At 39.0% G+C, this 24,229-nt stretch overlaps 2 protein-coding genes and 3 non-coding genes across 8 annotated transcripts; 2 read left to right on the top strand and 3 right to left on the bottom strand.

Moving 5' to 3' along the window:
• Positions 1–3,231: 3,231 nt before the first annotated feature.
• LOC117561080 (nucleolysin TIA-1-like) lies at positions 3,232–13,398 on the bottom strand. 3 transcript variants are annotated; one of them, XM_034238305.1, is made up of 12 exons: positions 13,131–13,214; positions 12,277–12,373; positions 11,933–12,031; positions 9,794–9,848; positions 9,417–9,504; positions 9,144–9,219; positions 8,851–8,959; positions 8,663–8,758; positions 8,310–8,394; positions 7,603–7,741; positions 5,992–6,146; positions 3,232–4,604 (listed from the first exon to the last, which is right to left on the bottom strand). In XM_034238305.1, the coding sequence occupies exons 1-12, from the start codon at positions 13,154–13,156 to the stop codon at positions 4,466–4,468; spliced, it is 1,164 nt and encodes a 387-aa protein (XP_034094196.1). In that variant the 5' UTR covers positions 13,157–13,214; the 3' UTR covers positions 3,232–4,465. The 3 variants fall into 3 exon arrangements, with proteins under 3 accessions (XP_034094196.1, XP_034094194.1, XP_034094195.1); XM_034238303.1 differs by having other exon boundaries at positions 8,663–8,761; positions 13,131–13,156; XM_034238304.1 differs by lacking the exon at positions 3,232–4,604 and adding an exon at positions 5,196–5,524 and having other exon boundaries at positions 8,663–8,761; positions 13,131–13,398.
• A 2,265-nt stretch (positions 13,399–15,663) lies between these two features.
• trnag-ccc lies at positions 15,664–15,734 on the top strand. Its single transcript has one exon. It is a non-coding gene; the product is annotated as a tRNA-Gly (tRNA).
• Positions 15,735–17,958: 2,224 nt separating this feature from the next.
• On the bottom strand, positions 17,959–18,032 carry trnai-aau. Its single transcript has one exon. It is a non-coding gene; the product is annotated as a tRNA-Ile (tRNA).
• A 39-nt stretch (positions 18,033–18,071) lies between these two features.
• On the top strand, positions 18,072–21,313 carry LOC117561088. 2 transcript variants are annotated; one of them, XM_034238329.1, is made up of 2 exons: positions 18,072–18,133; positions 20,037–21,313. In XM_034238329.1, exon 2 carries the CDS (start codon positions 20,080–20,082, stop codon positions 20,737–20,739), a length of 660 nt encoding a protein of 219 aa, XP_034094220.1. In that variant the 5' UTR covers positions 18,072–18,133; positions 20,037–20,079; the 3' UTR covers positions 20,740–21,313. The 2 variants fall into 2 exon arrangements, with proteins under 2 accessions (XP_034094220.1, XP_034094221.1); XM_034238330.1 differs by lacking the exon at positions 18,072–18,133 and adding an exon at positions 19,406–19,628.
• Positions 21,314–24,130: 2,817 nt separating this feature from the next.
• On the bottom strand, positions 24,131–24,204 carry trnai-aau. The gene has a single exon. It is a non-coding gene; the product is annotated as a tRNA-Ile (tRNA).
• Positions 24,205–24,229: the final 25 nt, after the last annotated feature.

Raw genomic sequence — 24,229 nt, 5'->3', positions numbered from 1 at the left:
TTTACACTGACAGGTTTCTCGATCAGCTTCTGTTGGCACCACAACCCAAAATGGTCTCAAGGTGCAGAAACACGAGTAAGAGACCCGATGTTGATGCTCAGAAAGGAATTTCTGGTGCAGATTTTTCATCGTGTCAGTTAGCAAACGTTTTTGATTTTTCGTCTTCTTTTGAGTGACAGTTTGTTTTCGTCCCGTTGTCATCCGGCTGACGTCATCTCTCAAATAGAAAGCTTTTACTTTTGCTTTGCATTCAGCGGGTAATCTGTTGCTCACTTTTCTTTCAAATGTCAACAGCGCTCCATCTGGTCTTTGACCTCGCTTTTTTGAAAAGCCAAGAATTTTCTGTGCATCCCTCTGCAGTCTGTATTTCTTTATAATCTTTCCTATTGTTGTTTTAGCAATTATTTGTTTCTCTCGTTCCTTCCGGGTGTTTTTGTATTTATTTCTGATGTCTTCAATTATGGCTTCCTGCAATAACAATCTTTTTCTAATTGTGTCCTTAACTATTTGATTGCGAAGCAGGTAATTCACCCAGACCGAGGGGATTTGTTCTCCCCAGCCAAACGCTGGTCTCTCTTTTTGTATTTGTAATTTTTTCTAATTTCTCTCTTCAATGTAGCCTCTAGTTTTTCAATCTGGTTCTGGAGCCTCCTTCTCCCCCTTCTGACATTGCTCCGTCCAACAACATAGGTTTTTTATTTTATTTCAAAAAGTTTATCGTCACAATTTACAATCACTGAAACACAAAATTGTTTGCTTTATCATGTAAGATAATTCAAATCCAGATACACACAATCTGCAAAGCATTTAACCCATAACTTTATTCTAACCTTGAGGGCCCTTGTTGTGCTGCATTGTCTCGACTTCGAGGTGGAGTGGTCATTACGCTGGCTCTTGCTTTATCCCTAAGCTTTTTCTTCTTTTCTTGCCACTTCTTTCTCTGTTCTCTCCTTTCTCTTTCACTGAGGTCTGACACTTTCTTTTTTTCCCCTTCTTCTCTGTCTTTCTTCCACTTTGCCTTCTCTTTATCCAGGTACTGCTGCCTTCTTTCATTGTCTGAATCCCTTCGTGCCCTGTAGCGTCGCTGCTTTTCTGCATTAGACAACGCTGCCATTTCCTGATAAATACATTCATACTATTAGATATAATATAATTTAAGACTATATATAACATATATGCATATCAAACAAACAATACATAACCGCACATGCTGGAAATAGTTAATCATCTAGCCTTTTAACAACCCCTTACTGTATGTCCACCCTGTTACTGTGAAAAATAGTAACAGGGTGGACATTTTATGCTAAACTTGGCTATTGCTACATGTCTGATGATGATCAAGCTAGCACTTGTGACAACAGAGAAAGATATTTGATAGCTATATTCACATTTTTTTCTAAATGTAAACATTTTGATCAGTTTCCACAAAAAATGAGCATAACAGGGTGGACATGTTATGCTTTACCGCAACAGTTAAGTTAGTAAAAAACATTTAAAAAATGGTTGAAGGAAGAGTGCATACTTACTCTGCTTCTTGAAGATGATTTTCCCGCTCAAAATGTATCCTCATAGTAAAGGGGCGTGTCCAGAGGGATTCAAATTAGAGTAACAGGGGGGGACACTAAAACAGGGGACACACACTTTTTAAAAAACTTTAATCAATACAAATGAATTACCATTTTTTATTTGGTGAGGAATATTAATAAAAGGGTTACACAACAGTGACACAAATGTAGAATTTGTTTGTATTTGTTTGATTTCTTTGTTTATATCTGTTAGAGAAGTTGAGCAAACATGATTTGGGACACAGCAATTTGGCCTACTTGTGCTAAAATCAGAGTAATTATTTAGCATTTTGAATATCCTGGGAAAATAACATTGATGTTTTATAGTAGAGGGGAATACACATGTAAAACCAAGCTTTTAAAAATAAGCATTTGACCTTTTACATGCAAAATATATGATATGTGTTGGGGACCTAAATGGCACTGAATGCTAGGAATGACCCAACTGTGTCAGCGTTTCTCACTACTAACAACACAATGACATCATTATTCTAGAAAATAGTCAGCTGACTGATCCATGATTAAATGTATAAAACAGTCACAGGAAACATTTTTCTGCTTTCATTACTTGTTCTGCTGAACCTATAATGGGCCACAATCCTTATCTGTATACGTTATCAGCCAACAAATCTGAGCTGAAGGTCATTACAGTCGACAATGCTTCAAGTATTGAAATATTGACGTCGCTTCAAAGCTACCAATTCCAAAATGTGGATGCTCTAAACAAGAGGCAGGCTTCATCACGTAAATGTATATCCGTCTTAGTTTATATTCGACGTAAAGTACATTTGAGTCACATCAAATATGTTATGATGCACATGCATTAAAGTCTGAGTCCTCTACCCGAGTGGTACAACAAAACGTTTGTGACGTAGAGTAGGTTGCCCAACAATATCCGCTTCCTAACAAATAAATAATAAATAGTGTGACCCCCCCAGAGGAACTAATGTCCAGGCATACATTGGTGCAGGGTAAGAAGGCTACTCTTGTTGGAAGGTTGAATCAAACCGTATTGTGCGTATTAAAATGGGTTGCCTCAAAACTTGTTCTTACCGTTTCAGGTTTTGAGATGAGAAGCGAAACGGTCACGCGGAACACATATTAGCCCTTCGTCACGCACATTTTTTTTTTTTTTTTAAATACAGCCTTGAACGCAAGCCTAGTTGCAGTTTACATTACTTCATCATTTCAACTTAATAGGCAATTGTGTGATATTGTGATTATAAGCATGCACATTTCAGTTCAAACGGTTACATTTGACCACCAAACCGTGACGTTGTGTCCCCACATGTATAGAAATGTCTTCATGAAGTTCCTGCGATACATTTTATTTATTTAATTAGGAATTTCCATGTTGGTACTAGTGTTTTCCTTCCTTCTTAAATGTTTTTGAAATATTTTGAGATTCGACAGAGCAGGGTGTACTTGTACTTTTTACTAGTCCTTTTTATTAGAGATGTGTCTGTTGTTGTTTTGACAGTGTGTCAGGATGGATCCCTTGTCTTTTTCGCTGCAAACTAAATCTACCTACGGGTACAAATAAAGAACCTGAACCTGAAACCAGAACACCGAAGCATACAAATAGATTTGTACATGTTTTCAAAAGCAGTTTTTGAATTAAAAGCAACATAAACACAATACCATGAGAAAAAGGACAACACAGTGGTTTATGTGCATTAGCAATTTAATTTGACAAAGCAAGAAAACATTGATTACAGTAGCAGAGTCATCAGTTCTCAGGGCTAACACCTTTCTCAACAGAAGGGTCTGAAAATGTCTGTAGGCACTGCCTAATTAAAAAGAGGATCTTGTCAGCTAAAAGAAACCAGCTCTATAAGGCAACAGTTACAATGTAGGCCTCCCCATGTCTCTGGCAAAAAGAGCAAGTGTAAAGGTTGAATCCACTCAGATTTTTGATATAAAATACTGGCGTCTCAATAGATATTTAAAAACCATCCAAAGGGAAAAACATGTTTGCCCTTTCACATTTGAATCGTGTTAAATTTTAAGTATGCACTGCATGGCAATGCTGTTTAATCCCTGCATGGAAGAATTGCGTGTTGCACGGTGCCAGAGTCACTTCACATAGTGCACTCTGCTACGCACAATGTTGGAGTTAACTGTCAAGTTATCAAAACAAAAAAAGAAAGCAAGCACCCACAGTTAACAGTAGCATTTTACTTACATCGTTTAAAATGAATTTATGGTTATTTACATGTGGCGAAAAAAGATTTGAGGCTGTCCAAAAGATATGAAGGAGAAATGGAATGCAAAATGGATGAATAGGAAAACACTCTTGGTAGTCAAATGTGTCCCAAGTACAAGAGAGGAAAAACTGTGCAATATTGATCTGCCCTTACAGAGAAACAGCAGTGGCAACAATCCCTGCAATTGATTTTAATCCAAGAGGAAACTAAATGAAACAGATTTCCATTTCTCAAATAATAACTAAGGTTCATAACTTAGCACGACTCAGACTTTTAAAAAAAAGAACCAAAGAAAAACCTCTCGGAGTCAGCCTGAGAGGAAAGATGTGAAAATGGAAGCAATTTGTAAAACCCAAAAAAATTCCCAAAGTTTCTCCTTTACAGTTTTATACTAATGTACAGTTAACTTAAAACTGGTAAGAGCCCTGGTTCATGGCCAGTCTTCCCTACCACAAAGGGTGTAAATACCTGTGTGGGTCAAAATCGCTCCTCCCTGGCTCCCGTTACCCCCCCCCCCCCCACCCATTGTAATCCCATTTACATCTCGTACAGACGCCAGCCTTCCCATCAGGCTGCACGTCCCAGTAAAAGTCTTAGTCCTGCCCCAGGTGGAGGCGGTGTTACACAGCCCCGCGGGGCACCGTGCAGCCAATAAGAGGCCGCGGTTGACAAATCTACCACCCTGCCCACCTATCAGTGTGTGGGGTATCCTGCGGCTCCCATACCGGGCTGGTTGGCTAGCATACTCCCATTCAATCCCTGTGTGGGCTCCATAACCCCACCGTTACTGATGGCGCTCATGCCAGTCCACCCAGCACTGGCCGGTAAGTGACTGCAAAAAACGAGGTAGAGAGAGAGAGAGAGAGAGAGAGGGGGGGGGGGGGGGGAGACAGAAAGACAAAATGCCAGCAGGTTAGAAGAGACAAGGCGAAAGGGAGCCAAAGGGACGGTTTATATTAGAGCTACTAAGAATGAAAACAAGAAGGCAAACAGAGTTATCAGAGGGTGTGAGGGTGAGGCAGGCTGGGTCAAAATCAAGCTAGCGAAAAATTAAAACAAAAAACAGAGTGGAGGGCTCTTTGGAGGGGTGTCATTTGATTAAACATGGGTGAACAAGCAGACAAAGAGCATAGAAGCTAAGCGTAGCGAGCTAAATGATCCTTCCCCCCCCCCCCCAACAGCTGTAACCATCATTTGACCAACGAAGGACATTCACCCACATGCATTCTGAGCCTTTTACGATTGAATACAACTAAGTTGAATAAGTTCAGTGTGGAGATACGACAGATTATACAGGATAACGTTCAAATTTCAAGTCAAGAGAGGCGTAGCGCCTTCCTCTGGTTATTTTGCATTTACTGTGCATTCCACAATCACACCTTTGTACAGAGCCTATTCATACAGCTGGACACCAAGAACTTTAGACTGTCAACAACATATGGCCTCCTTTATTTTTCTTAGGTGCACAAAACGTCACTGCACATAGGCTGTCTAAATAAAAACAAAATTTGATAACAGGCTACAAAAGATATTTAACATGTCCTAGCGACATTCATTTACAGATCAAATCCTCAGATATATACGTCGAAATAATTCAATGAAATCAAAAAGAAAAGAAGAATGTAAAAAGCTATGACATGGATGTAGACATACAAAAAAAACAACTGAACAGCCTTAAAGAACACAGTCCTTACACACAGTAGGCAATCGTACAAAAGGGGAAATTAATCTTCGTCACACCCGTCCCCAGGCCTGGACAGGAAGTGAAAAAAACATTGTTCTGGGCTTTAAGCATTTACATTGTTCAGTCACTTTAACTCTTTAAATGTATTGAAATTCAAGAAGCTTTTAGATAGTTTAAGGCAGTTGTCTTTACAATCATATTTTGGAACAGCTAACGCTAAGTGACAAAAAATGTTTGGAACAGGAACCATCAGCTGTTAGAATGTGCTGTGAAACATGATGACAACAAAAGTAAAGTTCAGATTGTCCTGTGTGTGTGTGTGTGTGTCTGTGTGTGTATATGTGTCAATCAATCTTCCCAGTAAGGAGGGGTTTGAGGGGGGGGAGAGTGTGTGTGGTTATGGGAGGGAGTTCTGGCTCCCTCCTGTGGCCAATGCCGGCTCTCGCTGCCCCGGTCTTGTGGGGGGGGGGGGGGGTGGGGGGGGTGGGGGTTGTATGCTCTGGTGTTGTTGGAGTAGATGAGGCCCTGTACTTACTTGAAGCCCTGCTGGTTCCAGGCCTGGCCGTAGACGCCGTAGGCGGGGACCTGCCACCCGTTGGGCACGTACTGGCTGATCTGGGGCCCGTTGCCGTACCACTGGCCCCACTGGCCATAGGGCTGGGCGGCCGCAGGGAAGCTCATCTTGTTCTGCTGCGAGAGGAAGAGCCACAGCCAGGGTTAGGACAGCAGTTTGAGAGATGTAGACGGATTTGGATGAGTTAGTCAGTTTTCTGAATCCAAAAGTCTCTCATCCCACAGGCCATAAGAATGTTAAACACCTGAACTTTTGAAAGAACATCCATAACATTCATCTGGTTGTAACTTATATATATATATATATATCTCAATATTCCATTTACTTGTATATAGACTATTCTACACAATTTATATTATATTATATTTACTTGCACAATTATCTGTTTTATTGTGTTGCTCTGTTGGAGGAGCCTGTGACCTAAGATGTGCATTGTTATAACTACACTATGCACACATGACAATAAAAGCCTTGAAACTTATTGTCTTTTGTGTGGTTTGATAACATTCAAATTCAGTTTATTTTTCCATATGTTTTTATGGTCTTATAACTAGGGATGCTCCGATCGATCGGCCTGCCGATCGCATGACGTAAAATACATGACACTTTTCTCCGTGCGCGGCCAAACAAGCTTCACCAGTCTGGGAGATTTTAAGCTGTCCGAAAATGACAGTAAAATAGCGGTATGCAACGTGTGAGAAGCAGAAATCCTGCAGCTCCGCCCGCTGTGACGGACCGGTGAGCGGAGCAACACACACTGAGAGTTAGACCTAACACACTTAGCCATTTCATCTACCTCTGGAACAAGCTAAACTAGTTATACATATATTTATTCTTCACTGTCGGGTCACTCAGTACTGGATCAGTGAGCTGCATGAGACGATACTGAAAGGCTGTCGAGAGAGAGAGAGAGAGGGGGAGAGAGAGAGAGAGAGGGTGAGTGAGTGAGAGAGAGAGAGAGCGCTTCCGCTAATTTCTCCCGTGTTATTTTCCAAAGTTAATGTAAACTTGAATAATGTACTTCATTTGAATGTAATCATTATGTTGGTTGTTTGTGGAAGCGCCAGTGAATGAGCATTAACTGAGTTTTAAACATCACTTTAAATGGAAGATCCCCATAGGCCCCGCCCACTCGATCGGTATCGGCCGATACTGATTCCGGCGATCGGAGCATCCCTACTTAGAACTATTTATACATTCATGTGACATCCCGACAGCATGTGTCTGCTTTTAGCTTAGTTTGTCCTGACATTTTTTTTTTTGCATAACATGATGTACAGAAAGAGACCAGGCAACATGTATATTTATATTTAAGAATAAGCTTCAATAAAAAGATAAATTCAAATATTCATAGAAATATACAAAATTGAACTAAAAATGTAAACACTGTCTTTCAATATAACGATAAATATAAGAAAATGTGTTAATCACAATATATATAGTGGGGTATTAGTGTTTTATTGCTTGCTTGATTTGATTTATTTGCTTTTACACGTTTTCCTAAGAGTACAGAAGGTAGGGACTTTCTTTAAGCATCATGTATACATGGTGTTCGGTACATGGTGTCCTCACCTGGGGGATGGGCATCTGCTGCATGGGGCTCATCATGTCCGGGGTCTCTTTCCCCCAGTAGCATTTGACCACGTGGCCCTCTATTGAGGTGCCGTTCACTGACACAATGGCATGGGCTGCTGACTCATGGGAGTTAAACCTGCAGCACAAAAACAGAGGGACACTCAGAGGTACATACTTAGCAATGACTACAGAAGAGGATGAATATCTATTATAAGTATTTAATCAACAATAAAATAATCCGACAGCCTTTTTTTTTTTTATACGGGAAATGCAATTAATACTTCAAAGTCATTATTAAAGTTATTCCTGCTACCAGGAAATGTTGGTGCCATAATTCAAGCTGCTACCAACAATTATTTTCCTTATTGATTAATTTGCTGATCCTTTCCTACATTTATCAATCGTTTTGTTTTTTTAATAAAGAAAGGAAATAGAAAATAACTCAGAGTGATGTCTAACGTCAGTTAATCTGATTTCGTCAGTCCAAATCCTAAAAGATATTAAATCCGATATGATGTGAAAAAAAGTGAAAAGCAGCAACATTTCCACATTTGTTAAGTTCGAAACATTATATTTTAGCGCAAAAAATAACTTTTAAAAGATCGATTACTCAATAAGTTGATGACCAGGATCAAAAACAATTACGTTATACTTTTCCATCGCTTTAAAGAACAAAGGTCGGGTAATATGAATCTTCCACATACCTCACAAATGAATAACCTTTGTCTGGGAAAACTCTGATTTCCATGATTGGTCCGAAGGCGGAAAAAGTCTGTCTCATCAGTTGTTCTGAAAGAGAGAGAACATTTGGATATAAGATATGGCTTTCATATGGATTCAGGATTTTTAAAAATGGTGATAGCTGCTTGAAAAACGCTGAATACACCACCATAGGAATGACTTGTATGAATTGAATTATGATTCACCTTAAAAGCAGTGCGCACTGGTTTTCAAACAGCTTCACTGCCGTGGTATTCATTTAATTGTGTTGAATTCTTTGCTGCATTCACATGATACTCCCACTGGTGCTAGCATTGTTAGTGATAGTATGAATTACCTGTCAGTCCTGTGCTGACTCCGCCACAGTACACAGTGCAGTTACTGGGGCTGGACTGATTCACTACTTCTTCGAAGGATAGGTGCTTGGAGTTATCTGCTAGGAGAAACAAAGACATTTCTACTGTGAACACAAGAATCCAACCTGCTGTGTAACCAGGAAAAACACAGACATCCACGACAACGCACTTTCATAGGTGGCCTTAGGGGCGGGGGGCTTTCTTGTGGCCCAATTAGTTCGGATCTGTCTGCCTCCTAACCACTGACCACCCATCTGCTGAATGGCGTTCTCTGCATCCTGGAAAACAGAACAAAAAGGATCTGGTTATTTCAAAGCAGGAGCATCAAAAGAAAACTAAAATACATTCCTTTAAAAACTAAACAAGGTGCCCTACATTTTTTTAAAGAAGCAGAATCGTACTGTTTGATTTAATACGACGAGATTCCCACCTTTGATTTAGGTTAATAATGACTCAGCTTACCCATTTGTTGAAGAAAGACACAAAGCCGTAGCCTTTAGATTTCCCTGTAGCCATATCTTTCACAACACGAGCATCTCTGTGGACAAACACAGCAGGAGTATGTTAACACAAAGCATGACAGTACTACAAGTTCAAAGGCATGTATCATTGCCCTCTATATATGGAAATACCCACGATATCTACATTTTATTAGTATGAGGTGAAACAAGGGATAACAATAGTTCCTCGTTATTTAGTCCATAGAGATTTAAATCAGTAAATCCTGATACTTACGATATCCTGCCAAATGGACCGAAGGCAGCTTTGACGTCATCTGTAGTAATTTCTGGGCTGAGGTCGCCAACGAAGACATGAAAGTGATCTATGAGGGAGTTTAGCATGTGAGAATACAGCCATCTATTTCCAGCTTTTACCAAGATTGTGACTTCCTGCAGAGGAGTGCTGATTTGTATCGGTGTTTGTTAATAGGGGAAGGACTAAAGGAAAGGCATCTCGCTAAAACCAAGACATGGGAAGAAAATGCCTACATGAAGAAATATAAGCATATATGCAGTTACCATCTTCCTTTGTACTCATTCAAATTACTTCTATGTTAGATTTTCCCAGACTTTTAGTATAATGAAGTGCCATCAACGCCGCCTTGTACTTACTACTTGTGTCTTTTTTCTGGCTGGTTGGCGTTGTGGCCCAGTTGACTTTGACCTCCTGCAGAGAGAGAACAGAACAGGTGGGGTATGTTTAAATCATTCGCAGAAGAAACATCCACTATCGGAGTATATGATTTATCTTCAAAAAGGTGAAGTCTGTGATTCTTATCCGATAAGCTCAATCAAATTCAGCGAATATTTCTCACGTGTCGCTACCTTTCGGTACGGCGCTGAAAGAAATCTGGTGTCCATACAAAAACGTGGGTTTGTAACCGACGTGTATTGGAACGATCCACTAGCGCCATACCGAATGTTATTTTATTTCCAAGTTGTGCTTTTTCTTCAGAAGTTCTGAAATGAAGCATCGAATGTTTGTTATTAAAAAGGTGCGTTACGACGTTCGTGCGTATGTAGCAAAGGGAAAGGGGTTTTAAGGGCATTAAAAATGTTGTTACACTAACGCTGAAAAGTATGGATGGAAGCAGATATTCAGTTAGACATAATTGGAGTTGAGAAAATTAAACAATCTTTTATCAATACATTTTGACCAAAGACGATCAGACCACTGGCGACTGTGTTTTTAATAGAGACAAAAAGTGAACTATTGCACAAACTGTTTGTGTAAGAGCGTCTACATAGTGCAGTGCGAAAATCAAAAGTTCGGAGGTCATCAAATAGAATCATTCTGATTTGACTTTAGAAAAAGATTGAAGCTCTGTAAAAAAACGCTTTATGGTCAATCTGGCTAAGTTACTAATAATTTGAATGCAAACGTGAAGAGTAAATGATTCTAGGCGCAGACCTATTTGATACAAGCACAACCCTTTCCCAGCAGAGGAAAGGCCGTGGATGTTTAAAGAGATAAGGCAGGTGAAGGGAGAGGGACGGTAAGTGATCAAATATCAACAATCTTTCTCAAGAATCACAGACTCCAACTTTAAAAGCCCTTCCTACATCCAGGACATGGTTAAACCGTACACCCCAGCACGTGCACTCCGCTCTGCATCAACCAAACGACTCGTTGCGCCCTCGCTGCGAGGGGGACCCAAGTTCCCATCGGCGAAAACACGTGGGTTTGCTGTCCTGGCTCCAAGATGGTGGAATGAGCTCCCCATTGACATCAGGACAGCAGATAGCTTACACACCTTCCGGCGCAAACTGAAAACTCATCTCTTTCGACTCCACTTCGAGCGATAGAACTATTAACGAAGCACTTTTATACTAATAAAGGACTGGATTACCTAAAGCCAGTTGAGTAGCACTTGAAATGTTTGGCTCTATGAAACCTGATGTACTTATATGATTCTGTTTTCTTCAAGGTTGTGTCTTCCTGGTCGAATGTACTTATTGTAAGTCGCTTTGGATAAAAGCGTCAGCTAAATGTAATGTAAAAAAGGCTGACTTATAAGCCCGTAAAACTGCGGAATAAACTTCAATTACCTAACTTTGTTTCCTTTGCATGTCTGGAGACATAGTTAAAGAAAATAATCTTATATTTAATGTTTTAGTTCTCAATCCACTCAATATAAAACTGCTATGGGTCTACCATTTGGGGCCCAAAGTATCTTATGACTTGATGCAGGAACTTCTTAGCAAGAAAAGCACAAAGGAGGCATCAATGCTATTTTGAAACATTATATTATGCGGCATTAGCCCATAACAAAAATTGAAGATAGAAGTGCAATTTACAAAACACCTCTGCAGTGGATGCCGATTAAACACAACTCACCTATTGGGGTTGCTTGTTTAGTGCATGAAAAGTAATTTAAATGTTTTGGTTTATGTCTTAGCACTGAATTCATAATCCCATTAAGCATCACTTTAATATTCTTTTATAAGGCCCCGGGGCTTTTCAAATGTTAATAGTTTGCTCTATTGTTCTAGATAACATAACTTTCGCGAGCTCTTCACAGAACTTTAAATGTTGTCATCTTTTACCGTGCAGGTTTTGTAAACTAAAGTACAGCACTTGGGCTCTGTAATGCTCAAGATACGATTTGGACCCTGGCTCCAGGAGCTTCCCCTATTGCTATGCTAGCAGGCCACTGTTTTCTTTGTTTTTGTCTTAGAAGGCACATCATCTAAATGTCCCATACCCAAAGTCCACCCATCGCAACTCACCCTGTAGACACGATAGCTTACCTTACCCATTATTTTCCTTCCATTCATTGCTGCCAATGAGGCAGCAGCATGCCTGTGGTCATAGAACTCCACAAAGCAGTACGGATCATTTCCAGCCGTCTGTCAAGGGAAACCAAAAAACTGATATTAAGTCCACAGCAAGGGGGACATTTTAATCACTTCAGATGACAAGAGCCACCTACTGTTAATTTGGAGTGTAATGCCTGATGTGGTATACTGGGATTGGGAACTCAACAGCAAGCATAATGTGGATTGAGACTTTCACATGCAGCAGCACCACATTTCAGGCCCCTGTTGAATGCAATGTCCTATAGTGGAACAATATATATATAGATAACACTCACATCTACTATCATTTTACAGCTCTTGCAAGGTCCTATCTGTGTGAAGACCTGCAGGATGAGGGGCTCGGTGACATCCCTGGACAGATTCCCAACATACCTGCAAACAAGGAAAGAGATGGGGGAATTGAGTCTTTGTCAAACAGGAAGTAGCATGCAAACAAAGGCTAGTTAACCGGGCTAGCCTCAACCCACAACATTACCTTATATTTACAATACAAAACAAAAATGAAGGGGGGAGGTTAATATTACTCGGGGTAATCTAATTTCCACACAGACAACTCGGATATGATCAACTTTATTGGCGCTGTCCCGAACCGTTTCTCCCAGCGTTGACGTGGCTTGTCTTGCCAGCTAGCTAAAGCTAACGCTGGTAGGCTAAAAGAGGGCCTCATGCTAAATGGATTGGCAGCTACTGGCTAACATAACATCCCTTTCACAAGCTAATGCATGTCTAGTCCCAATAACACACGTATATTTTTATAAATACACATATAATTCGAGTAAAACGGGTGAATTTGAGAAGCAGTGACTAGCTAGCTGCGTTAGCATCTTTGGCTAGTGTTACATAGCATTAGCCTAGCATTAGCTAGCCGTTCAGTTTCATTTTCAAGCGAGCTGTGGTTCCGTCTATTTATATGAACGGCTTAATCAAACAGAACCTACCGTTCAAATAAAAAAAGCAATATTGTATTCACAAACGTCGCTGTTTTGGCCCTGAAACTACAATGTGGAATACATGTGACTTAATCAAAGGTTTTCTTTTAATGAAACAACAACGTGGAAACATTTCGCCGGTATTTACACCGATCCTTCTTTCCCATTCCAGGACATAGACGGGGCCCGATGTTACTCACAAGGTTCTGGGTTGATCGTCGTCCATCGTCAAGGTTTTAGTGGTCGCGTCCTGAGAGCTCTTTAATCCAATGACATACAAATGGCTTGTGCTTAACTTGAGCGACCGCAAACGTTAAGGGGTATATCTACTATTTTGTGATAAATCGGCGGCCGCTTCTGCTCTCACACACACTGCAGACAGCCTCAGTCTGATGCAAACAATAGGAAGTTGAAGATGGCGGAGGAGCAGCGTCAGCAGCGTCAACCTGCGCGCTGAAATGAAGCCAAAATCAAGCGCTCTTTCTCCCACACAAAGATGTGGCTCCACATTTTTCGTGGCATATGCAGCAAAAACACCGAGTGTTATTATAGCTTTGCAAAATTATTCAAAACTGATTATTCTTGGTCATATAGCTTTAAAGACAAGGTTCAGAAATGTTAGAGAAATTAGAACTGGAAACCTCTGGCAAATAAGATAAGATAAGATGGAGCTTTATTGATCCCTATAGGGAAATGCAGGTGTTAAAGCAGCAACAGAATAAAAGTGAAACACAGATAGTACACAGTATATGAGAATATACACAGGGATAATAGAACACACAAATGTAATGTAAGTTAATCTCTATATCAGGTGAATTTACATATTTACAGTTATGTGAACAAGTTAAATAGATATATGAGTCTGTATCACCATACGGTGCATTTGAGACTTCCCAATTCCCCCCCCAAAAAAATCAGAGATGTTCCATTGAACTTCATATTCAATGTATTAAGTATATGTTGCTGTTAGAAATGGATGTTGGTCAAGCTCCCACACTTTTTATAAATTAATTGCTGGCAGGCAGTGTACATGTATCCACCCTGTGTCATGGACAAATTCAAAGTAGAGTAAATACATTGTAATTATGGTGATTATAAAATGTACATCTTCATAAAGCTATTTAGTCCCTTTCTCAATAATATATGTCAGTTAATCCAGTATTTGGATAATAATAAAATGATGGTCCGTATCTCCTTCCTGTCACGAACCATGTCCACCCTGTCATGGAACTTGCTGTCAGGGTGGACATTTTTGGCTAATATTAGCATTTAATGAGCACATGGTGGACCTTCAGTTAGCAACATGATTCAGTTAGCAAGGTGACTGTGTACTGTTTAACAAATATATTTCGAATTTCTGAAAGGTTTTTATATTAATTGACATTTCACATGACAGAGTGGACAAGCTTGACAACATCCAACTACACAAAATGATTACAATTACGAAATATAAGTTTAAATACTTATTCTGCAACTGTCTCAGCCTCCATTGAAGAAAGACAACATGGTGGTAGTAATGTCACTGAAAACATCAGATGTTTTTTTTATAGGGACAGTTACCCCATAATGACAGGGTGGACAGCAATGTGGACACATGCAAAATGTTCAATATTATTATGAAATTAGAATATACATGATCAAAATGTCTCGTTTTATCAAATAACTCGTTGTGGACAATAAAACCATATCATTTAAAAAAAATGTAGTATCATTTAACCACTTATTACACACACTTTAGCAGAGCAGTGTGTGGGACATGCCAAAATCACGTACATCCAATGAAAAAATACGGTATAAAATGAACGAAACACATTTCAAGAGACTTATCATTGTGCCATTTATAATAAGACCTCAGAGTTTCATTATTCTGCTACATTTTCATGATGACTGAGTGATTCTGATGGGGACACCAAAGTTACTTTATAGTGATATTGACTCATATATAAAAACATTGAAATGTGCAGGTACCAGTGAGGGTGAAATAAATAAATGTGGAAATAAATAGGCCTACAGGAAAATATAAATGAATACAGGAATACATAAATAAATGTGGAAATAAATAGAGGAATAAATAAACACAAGACAAGATAAATAAATACATGTATAAATAAAAAAATATAAGTTGAGAATAAAACAGAACACACATTATATATATTTAATGTATGTTTACATTTATTTTCAATAACATTAATATATTTATTAATGGCTGTGTCTGTGTGGGAAATAAAATAAAAAATTAAAATAAGAATTAAAATAATTTTAAAAAAACTAAGAATAAAAAAAAAAACGAATAAGATAATCAACTAAACAAATAAAAAATACAACAATACAACTTTTATATATTTATTTAATAATTAAAAAATGATACTATTTTCCAAATTTGAATAAATTGTTTCAATATAATACAATTATAAAACAAAAAACAAATAATTGGTACAAATTATCATTACAAAAATTATGACAATACAATTAAAAATAACACTTGAAACGTATTATTAATTATACTTATTATTATTATAAACAAAGCTTTTCTGTTTGCAGCTATGAGAAAGAAACACACATGGAGGTACAGGACATTTTGTGTTTTTATATCCATTATTATTTTTGTGAGTTTGGTCATGGTCATGGTCGTGCGACCAAAGGAAAGCATCAGTAAAAAGTTGCAGTAGCGTTGTTGGACTCCAATTTGAATAGCGCCCTTTATAAAGAAAGCTCTTCTGTTATATTGCATCTGCGCCGCTGGTGTAGTGGTATCATGCAAGATTCCCATTCTTGCGACCCGGGTTCGATTCCCGGGCGGCGCACGTCTTTTGCTTCGGTAACTTTCAGATAAACATGTCGCACCGGTAATTGATAACGGAACTTCTATATCACCCGTTATAAGACATTATCTCGTAGTGTCACTTGCTTGGTTCTATGCATTTATTATTCATAATATTCAGTGCAGGTTATTTCTGATGGGTTACATGGTTAACATATCAACAACAACAAAATTGCACTGTTAAGCACATATGGAGGATGGAACATGACAATAGTATAAATAAATGTATGAATACAAACATGAATAAATATGGAGTTAAATAAATACAGGAATAATTTCAGTATTTTTATAGCACATTCACCATAGCCTCGTTGGTTCCATTAGATATGAGTTTGAATTGAACCAGTGATCTTCATGTTGATAGACACACCCTTTGAGCTAAAGCCACCTATAGAGATCACATTAAAATCTTTACAATTGGGCTTCTACATTCAAAGAACATAATCTGTTGAATGTATAAGAAGTGGGAAAAAGATAACAACTTGGAATCCACTCGGATATAATTTAGTTTTTCTCCAGTCTTCCTCCAACTAAAGATGGAAACAGACTGGAGATGGATTTAACAACAATGGCAGGGTTCGAAACACTCGTCTTCAGTTTTTGGCCAGCTATGTGTATTGTCCAATTCCAAAATATTTATTTAGCATGTGTTGATCTGCTCAAGTGCTCTGTCACTGTGTTTCTCCTTGCTGTGTACACAAAGATTCCAAATTGTATTATAGCAATTCAAAGATATTGTTCAAGACACCTCACTACGTACACTTGTTAAAACTTGTCAGAGAAATGTACAATAGTTATTAATGTTGTCGTATCCACAGAATACAAGGCTACAAACAGCATTGCGTAAAAGATGCATGCCGCTTTAATGCACATTGTGTGCGTAAAGGTACAAATACACTTGAGAAAACCTCACAGCAACATATAGTTGGGCGATCATGCTTTAAAACTATATTGGTGGCTTAGAAGTCTAAGCATTAATGTAACATGCAGCAACCATGCAGAAACACCCACCCAGTAATGACAAGTTTGGTCTTCAGCTTCTCAAAGTCATTTCGGATTTAACATTATATCTATGTTAAATCGTCATTATCATCAGAGTAAGATAAACATATACAAAATGACTGAGCATAGCCAAAGGAAAAAAACATGTTTATTTCAATATTTATTTCAATATTTATCTATTTAATTATTTATATCAGCATTTATACATTACTGTCTTAAGCAATACATTTAGATATTATTGTATTTAGCAATGCATTTTCGTATGTATTTTGTTAATTATTTGTAATGCTTTTAACTGCCTTTTTGTGCATGTTTTTCATAGAAAACGCAAATTCATGTTTTCAAACTGGCAGTTCAAGGGTTAAAATCCTGAACATAAGTTAACATTTGGTATTTTTGATCAGGACTGAAGTTGATTGAAAGATTTAACCCCAAACAGTTTTTAAAAATATTAATCTGTTGTCATTTTAGAGCAGTTTTTGGAAGTGGACATTTTTTCCCGAATGACTAATGTGTGACTTTTTTGTTCAATCTGATTTTGTGCAAAAACTAATAATGCAAAAAAATAAATGTTGATGCTAATCTTTGACATATCCAAGACTGTTGTAAAAAAAAAAGAGCCAGTCCCCAGATATGTATTTTTTGGAAAATAACTCATTTTCTCTGTTTTCATCATGAAAAAAAACATCGGTTTCATGTATTCAAAATTGCATTTAAAGGGTTAAAATCCTGAAAATGATTACATTTTTGGTATTTTCTATTAGGGCGGAAGTTGCTTTAAAGATTGAACCCAAAAAACTTGTGAAAAAAAACTTTTAATATAATGTTTTTATCAAAGTATTTTGCAGTGGACATTTTTGTCTCGAATGACTAATTTGCGTAGTCAATTTGTTATACAGTGAATTAAAGACCGATTTGAAAAATTTAAATTGGAATTCCAAAATAGATTGAGAAAATAGCCTTGTTACAAAAAATCAGGCCATTTGCACCAACACAACCAAAGTTATTGCAAAATGAAAAGTGAAAAATTACCCATATGGACAAAAACGTCCACAGTTATACCGGAGGGTTACATTATTCCGTGTTTGGTTTAGATAGACACTTATTTGCAGTTATTTACACTTTTAATTCGCTTTTTTCCCCCACGTTTTGATACTCTGGTCCAACTGTACTAACTTTGTGTGTGAGAAGGAGAAAACATACATTGGCCAGTACGGGTATCGAACCCGCGACCTTCGCGTTATTAGCACGACGCTCTAACCAACTGAGCTAACCGGCCATGAGAAAGCCCCACTAGTGACGTCATCAAATAATCAAACAATAAACGAAACTTACAGAACCGAAAGGGAAATCTTCCTGGCTGGTAACTCCTCACGGACGGTAAGATTTCATAGTTTAAACACGTTAATGCGTTATTTTTGCTAGATTTATAGAGAAAGTCAATAAAATAACATCAGTCATGCAACAGTTTATGGCTATCAGAGTGATAATGTTCAGGCTGACAAAAGCTACAATGTTTACTCGTCCTGTGTTCCTAAATGTATAGAGTTGTATTTGACTTATAGCCTACTTTTCTGTTACACACGGACTGCAGATATGGTTGAATAAACTATCAATTAATGTGCCCTGGAGTTAGTGTAATGTTGAATGTGAATTTTAAAGGCGGACCAACTGAATAAGAGTGCGATACAATCAGCAGGGTTAGCAACATTTATGGACTCACTTCTGATAAGGAAGAAAATGTCAAAACCATAGGTCAAAACCCATGTAAGAAGGAGGAAGCGAAACAGGGCAAGGCAAGTTCATTTGTATAGAACTTCTCAAGCATTCAGAATGCTTTAATGTGACAAAAGAGTCATCTGGCATATTTTGAAATAAATACACAATATATATATATATTAATTAACAGAAGTAATCCAAGCTAGCCACACTGTCTCGTTGCTTTTGCTTGCCTCTTTTAACCCTCATGTCGTGTTTCCGAAAATCTGACAGATTTACCACCTTCATCAATGATACATATGTGTTTTACCTTTGATTGCTTGATGCCTTATAATTACCTTTCAATAGGCATTTGAATTTATAAAATTGCTGATCACCACTTTCATTGAATTTTGAGGTTTAGTCAGCTTTTTAACATCTACAATGTTCCTGGTCAAAAACGCCATAGGAAATGAATGGGTAATGATTATGATTACTAGATTATGTTCATCCGTCAGATAGTACACACGGACAAATCAACAAAATGTTAATTTTGGAATACATGTTCATTGTCTTTTCTTTGTATATGCACTGCAGTAATTCATGTAAACCAGTATTCTGAGACATTGTTTAAAGATTAAAAGGGGTGTTAAATAAAGTTTGGTGATGAATAATGTTTAATCACCAAAGTAAGGGGGGAGAAACGAACATGACAGGAGGGTTAAGTTAAAGGTCACCTATCATAGTTGTAGGCACTAGCATAGGTCTCAGATATATAAACAAATATAAAAAACATGTCTATGAAGTGTTTTGTTCAAAAAAACTAACAGATCACTTCTAGCCATGCCTCATATCCCTCTATTTCACTTCCTGTTCCAAAAGTGCTGATTCTGGATATAAACAGGTCTCTCTTGAGAATGAGACCCTGTGTCTCAATGAGATTTTCACCTGTATAAATAAAGGCTAACATTTTTTTTTTTAAATAATGCTTCTTTTTATTTTAAACTGAAACAAATTAAAAATAAGAGGGGGCGGAGTTTATGCCGGCTCATGCAGGACCTGGCAGATACTGTCTAAAAAGGCTGCGGTGATGAAACGCAAGGATTATTAGATCAAGGATTATCTCTGAAACAGTATGGAGCTCAAAGCCTATCTCTCTTGCCGGTTATACCACAAGGTGAGTTCCCTTTTATTCCCTGCTTCTTCACACACATGCTCTCTCAGGTTAGCTCTGAGTGTTAGCGATGCTAATGTAAACACCGACCATATTACATCCAAAACAGTCGGGCATTGTTTCTGATAGCAATGTTTCTGATAGTGCTGTGGGTCCGCCGCCAATATTACGTCATATCATACGCAAATCTGGATCAGCTCCGTTGTACCCCCGTTTTTAGAGATTTGGGTACGGAGGAAAAGAGAGAGGGTTTTATTTTCTGACGCTGCGTGAGTTCCCTGACACACCGGGGACACATGTGTATGAAAGATATCAAAAAGTGCATTTTGCATGATAGGTCCCCTTTAAATTAACACCCTGATTGATCTTAATTCTAACATAATGCCACATCTCCCTTTGAATTTCTTACAGAGCTTCCGATCTTTACGGGATCTTTCCACATATCTGAATCAGGATGTCAGTGCAGTTCTCCGGCTGGGAGGTGATTGATGATGGTGCTTCTTTTCCTGGTTTGGAGCTGAACTCGTCCCAGAAACCCCGAAGCAGGGGCGTCTACTCCATGTACCACGGGACCAGCATCACCAGCGCACGAGTCATCATTGCCAATGGTTTTAAACAGTCTTCAGATGGCATGCTGGGAATGGGCGTGTATGTCAGTCGTGATATAAAGAAGGCATCGGCTTATCCTTTGGGATGTAGTCCTACAGACCGTGTTGTCTTTCAGTTACATGTGCGCGTGGGCCGTGTCAAGCGCATTGACAAGGACAGCCATCCCATGCAGAAAACATGGCACTCACATGGCTACGACACTGCTTGGGTGCCCCCTAATATTGGCCTCTTAGCAGTGCGCAGTGGCCTGGAGGAGGACTGTGTGTTTGATCCCAAAAGAGTGAAACTGGTAGGCATCGCAAAGGCACCAAATGATTCCATACTGAAAGAATTTAAAGGGCTGATAAAATCATCTGGAAAAGCGGGTGCTGGTGCTGCAGAGGTGTGTTCACTGTGTAAGAGAAAGACCCAGCAGGGCTCTCCACACATCAAGCAGAAGTGCTGGGCGTGTGGGAAAGACATCTGCATTCTCATGTCCAAGCATCTTTGTCCAGCCAAACCCTGACGGGGTGAGGGAAGGGGGATTGATGATTAGATTTGACTCTCATATTGAATTATAGTGGCATGTTTAAATATGTACTTCTCAATGTGTTTTGGGGATCTTTTGTAAGTTACCTATAACATCTCAATCCTGAATTGACTGTCATTTAAAGTAAACTGTAGCTTTTTCTTTTTATAGTTCTACATATTATATATTACGCTCTCTTAATAGTATGCAATTTGTGCAAAGGACACATAACACATGACAAGGCAAAAAGATTTTTTCTCTCCGACATTTGACATTCATTTTTTTGGGATATGTAAAACATGGGACTGAACTAATTTGCGAAAACTCAAGCCAATAAATGTCATTGTAATCTAATCAAACGCATCATGTCTTTTCGTTTTATATGATTCCATGTTGTTAAGAGACTCAGTAAAGCTCATTTCTATAGTGATGCCTTCAGATAAAGCCGCAGCTTTACCATTTCCTACTTTTTATCAGTATGTTGTGTCGTGTGAAGAATATTAAGTGGCATTTGAAACACCTTTTTTAACAAATCCCAATAGGACCTGCAAATAAATAGGAGAGTCACAAAGTGGCTACAAATATTTTATTTTATTTTGTGCTCAAAGGAGAGATCGAGTATCCCAGCTGCAGTCTGAAGTCTAAGTGAAGATAAGGAAGTAGGAAAATAAACGTTGCCTTGCTCGTAGATAAGCTTCTAGGCATAGGCACACAATATGTCCTCCCCTTGTCTCCACATTTACAGTATGTCACTGCTTTAAAACTATCTGATGTGGTAATATGATTTAAACAAACTAACCCTCTGAACTGCACTAGTAATCACAATATCCTCTGAGATATTGCAAGGAATCTGGGTGTGACCCTAGATAACAACCTGTCCTTCACTGCAAACATCGCTGCTACAACCCGTTGCTGCAGATACACGCTTTACAACAGAGGTGCCCAGTACGTCGACCGCGGGGGCAATGCTGGTAGATCGCGAGTCATTCATAAATTAAAAAAAATCCTGTTCCGTTAAAATAGACAAAACAGGTTTTGATCCCTCCTCCCTTGGCCTCCCTGCCACTTAATTCAGGAGTTTACTTGATTGACAGAAAAAGCGACCTATCGCTTTCCAGTCTGTTAACCCAGAATGCAAAGCGATACAAAATCAGTCAAGTGCCGGGAAAACTCAAATTAAGTTAAAGAGACAAACAAGAGACAAAAAACAAAATGAGTGCGGGACCGAGCAAGAAGCTAAAGACAAACCACTTCCACCCAGAATGGGAGGAAGAATATTGTTTTGTGATGTCACATTCAAAGGTTATTTGCCTTATTTGTAAAGCAAGCGTCGCTCTGCCAAAGAAAGGTAACGTGGAGAGGCATTATCGGAGTGTTCACAAGGCATATGACAGCGACTTCCCTACGAGTAGCGAGTTTAGAAAGAGAAAGGTCATGTATTATTATTGCTACAAAAACATTATCTCGCAGTCTTAGTGTCGCCAACTCGTTTCTAATATGCAAAAAGACAAACAAATGTCGGTGTATTTTCGATCTTTCCAATCGAGACGAGATCTCTCTCCCCCGTCTGTGCGCGAGGGGGCGGGGCAGTTACACACGCGGCTGCTACATGCAGCAACACACGGAGGAGATGGCGGAGAGAAGCGCTCCAAGGTGTGGTTACATGTTACCCGTCTTGAGGTGGACAATGCTCGTTGCCAAGAGAGTTCAGCATGTGAGGGCGGTAACACGAGCAATGTGTCAAAACATTTATCAAAAGTGCTCCACATTCAGACGGAGGAATGCACCGGGTTCGACTGTCTTTCTAGCAGCTCTGTAGCCCCATCCACGAGTAACGTTTCCACGTCAGGTGTTATGTATGCTAGCAGCAACACACGCAGTTAACTCAATGATTCAAACATGGGTTAATGATAGAGGTAACAGATTTACTCTTTATTTTGTTAAAGTTTCAGCTATTCTGTTCACAGTTCTGTCATCACATTATTGAATACGATTTGTTAAAACATTGTTGTTTCTTTTGATGTGAAATATTATTTATTTTATTTAAATAAAAAGCAATGTTAGTTTTGTTCACAATTTGTTAATTTAATAATATATGTATTTTTGAATCAAGTATTAATCTTTATTGTCTTCATTGTTAGTTTCCACGTGCCTAAAACAACCTCAAGCTAAATCTAAAAGTTGATGGCTAAACAAGAGGGTTTGAGAAATTGTGCAAGGCATACAGTAATAGTCTGATTAGTCGATTAGTCGTTTCATTAATAGATAGATTAATCGATTATCAAATTAGTCGTTTGTTGCAGCCCTATTGTAGTTATCCCATGTATAAATAAAACGTGTTATTCAGCAACCCTTGCAATTTGGGATTTTATTTTTGGTTGGTAGACCTCGGTGAGCTGGTCATTTCAAAAGTAGCTCACCAGCCCAAAAAGTGTGGGCACCCCTGCTTTACAACATCAGGAGGATACGTCCCCAGCTGACCCAGAAAGCGACTCAGGTTCTGGTCCAGGCTCTCGTCATCTCACGCCTAGACTACTGCAACTCCCTCCTGGCTGGTCTACCTGCATGTGCCATCCGACCTCTGCAGCTCATCCAGAATGCAGCGGCTCGTCTGGTCTTCAACCTTCCTAAATTCTCCCACACCACTCCGCTCCTACGCTCGCTCCACTGGCTTCCGGTAACTGCTAGAATCCACTTCAAGACACTGGTACTTGCGTACCATGCTGCGAATGGATCTGACCCTTCCTACATCCAGGACATGGTTAAACCGTACACCCCAGCGCGTGCACTACGCTCTGCATCAGCCAAACGACTCGTTGCGCCCTCGCTGCGAGGGGGACCCAAGTTCCCATCGGCGAAAACACGTGGGTTTGATGTCCTGGCTCCAAGATGGTGGAATGAGCTCCCCATTGACATCAGGACGGCAGATAGCTTACACACCTTCCGAAGCAAACTGAAAACTCATCTCTTTCGACTCCACTTCGAGCGATAGAACTATTAACAAAGCACTTTTATACTAATAAAGGACTGGCTTACCTAAAGCCAGTTGAGTAGCACTTGAAATGTTTGGCTCTATGAAACCTGATGTACTTATATGATTCTGTTTTCTTCAAGGTTGTGTCTTCCTGGTCGAATGTACTTATTGTAAGTCGCTTTGGATAAAAGCGTCAGCTAAATGCAATGTAATGTAATGTAATGCCTAATTCTTAGAGCTAACCATACATATATAAAAAGCTCAGGGGTCTCAAGCTCTGGAATTAAAGCAGCAGTTAGTGAAGTTCCTTTCCATGTCAGCTGATATTGTATTATTGAGTTGTGCACATGATTTTTTGCATTATCTGCGATCTTTTTATTGCTTTGTGAGACAAGACATCATAAAAAATTCTGATGACCAGTACGGGTATCGAACCCGCGACCTTCGCGTTATTAGCACGACGCTCTAACCAACTGAGCTAACCGGTCACGAACACACTGCCTCATACTAACG

The sequence above is a fragment of the Gymnodraco acuticeps genome, unplaced genomic scaffold (genome assembly GCF_902827175.1).
Source record: "Gymnodraco acuticeps unplaced genomic scaffold, fGymAcu1.1, whole genome shotgun sequence".
Lineage (NCBI taxonomy): Eukaryota > Metazoa > Chordata > Actinopteri > Perciformes > Bathydraconidae > Gymnodraco > Gymnodraco acuticeps.
Note: the sequence above shows the minus strand (reverse complement) of the source record. Positions and strands in the feature narration are given on the sequence as shown.

Coding starts and splice junctions, on each gene's coding strand:
- LOC117561088 (XM_034238329.1), top strand. CDS start 20,080: ATGTCAGTGCAGTTCTCCGGCTGGGAGGTGATTGATGATGGTGCTTCT.
- LOC117561080 (XM_034238303.1), bottom strand. CDS start 13,156: ATGGACGACGATCAACCCAGAACCTT. Junction 12,032..12,276: donor GCTGTAAAATGATAGTAGAT/GTGAGTGTTATC, acceptor TTCCCTTGACAG/ACGGCTGGAAATGATCCGTA. Junction 9,220..9,416: donor GGTCCATTTGGCAGGATATC/GTAAGTATCAGG, acceptor GTTTGTCCACAG/AGATGCTCGTGTTGTGAAAG.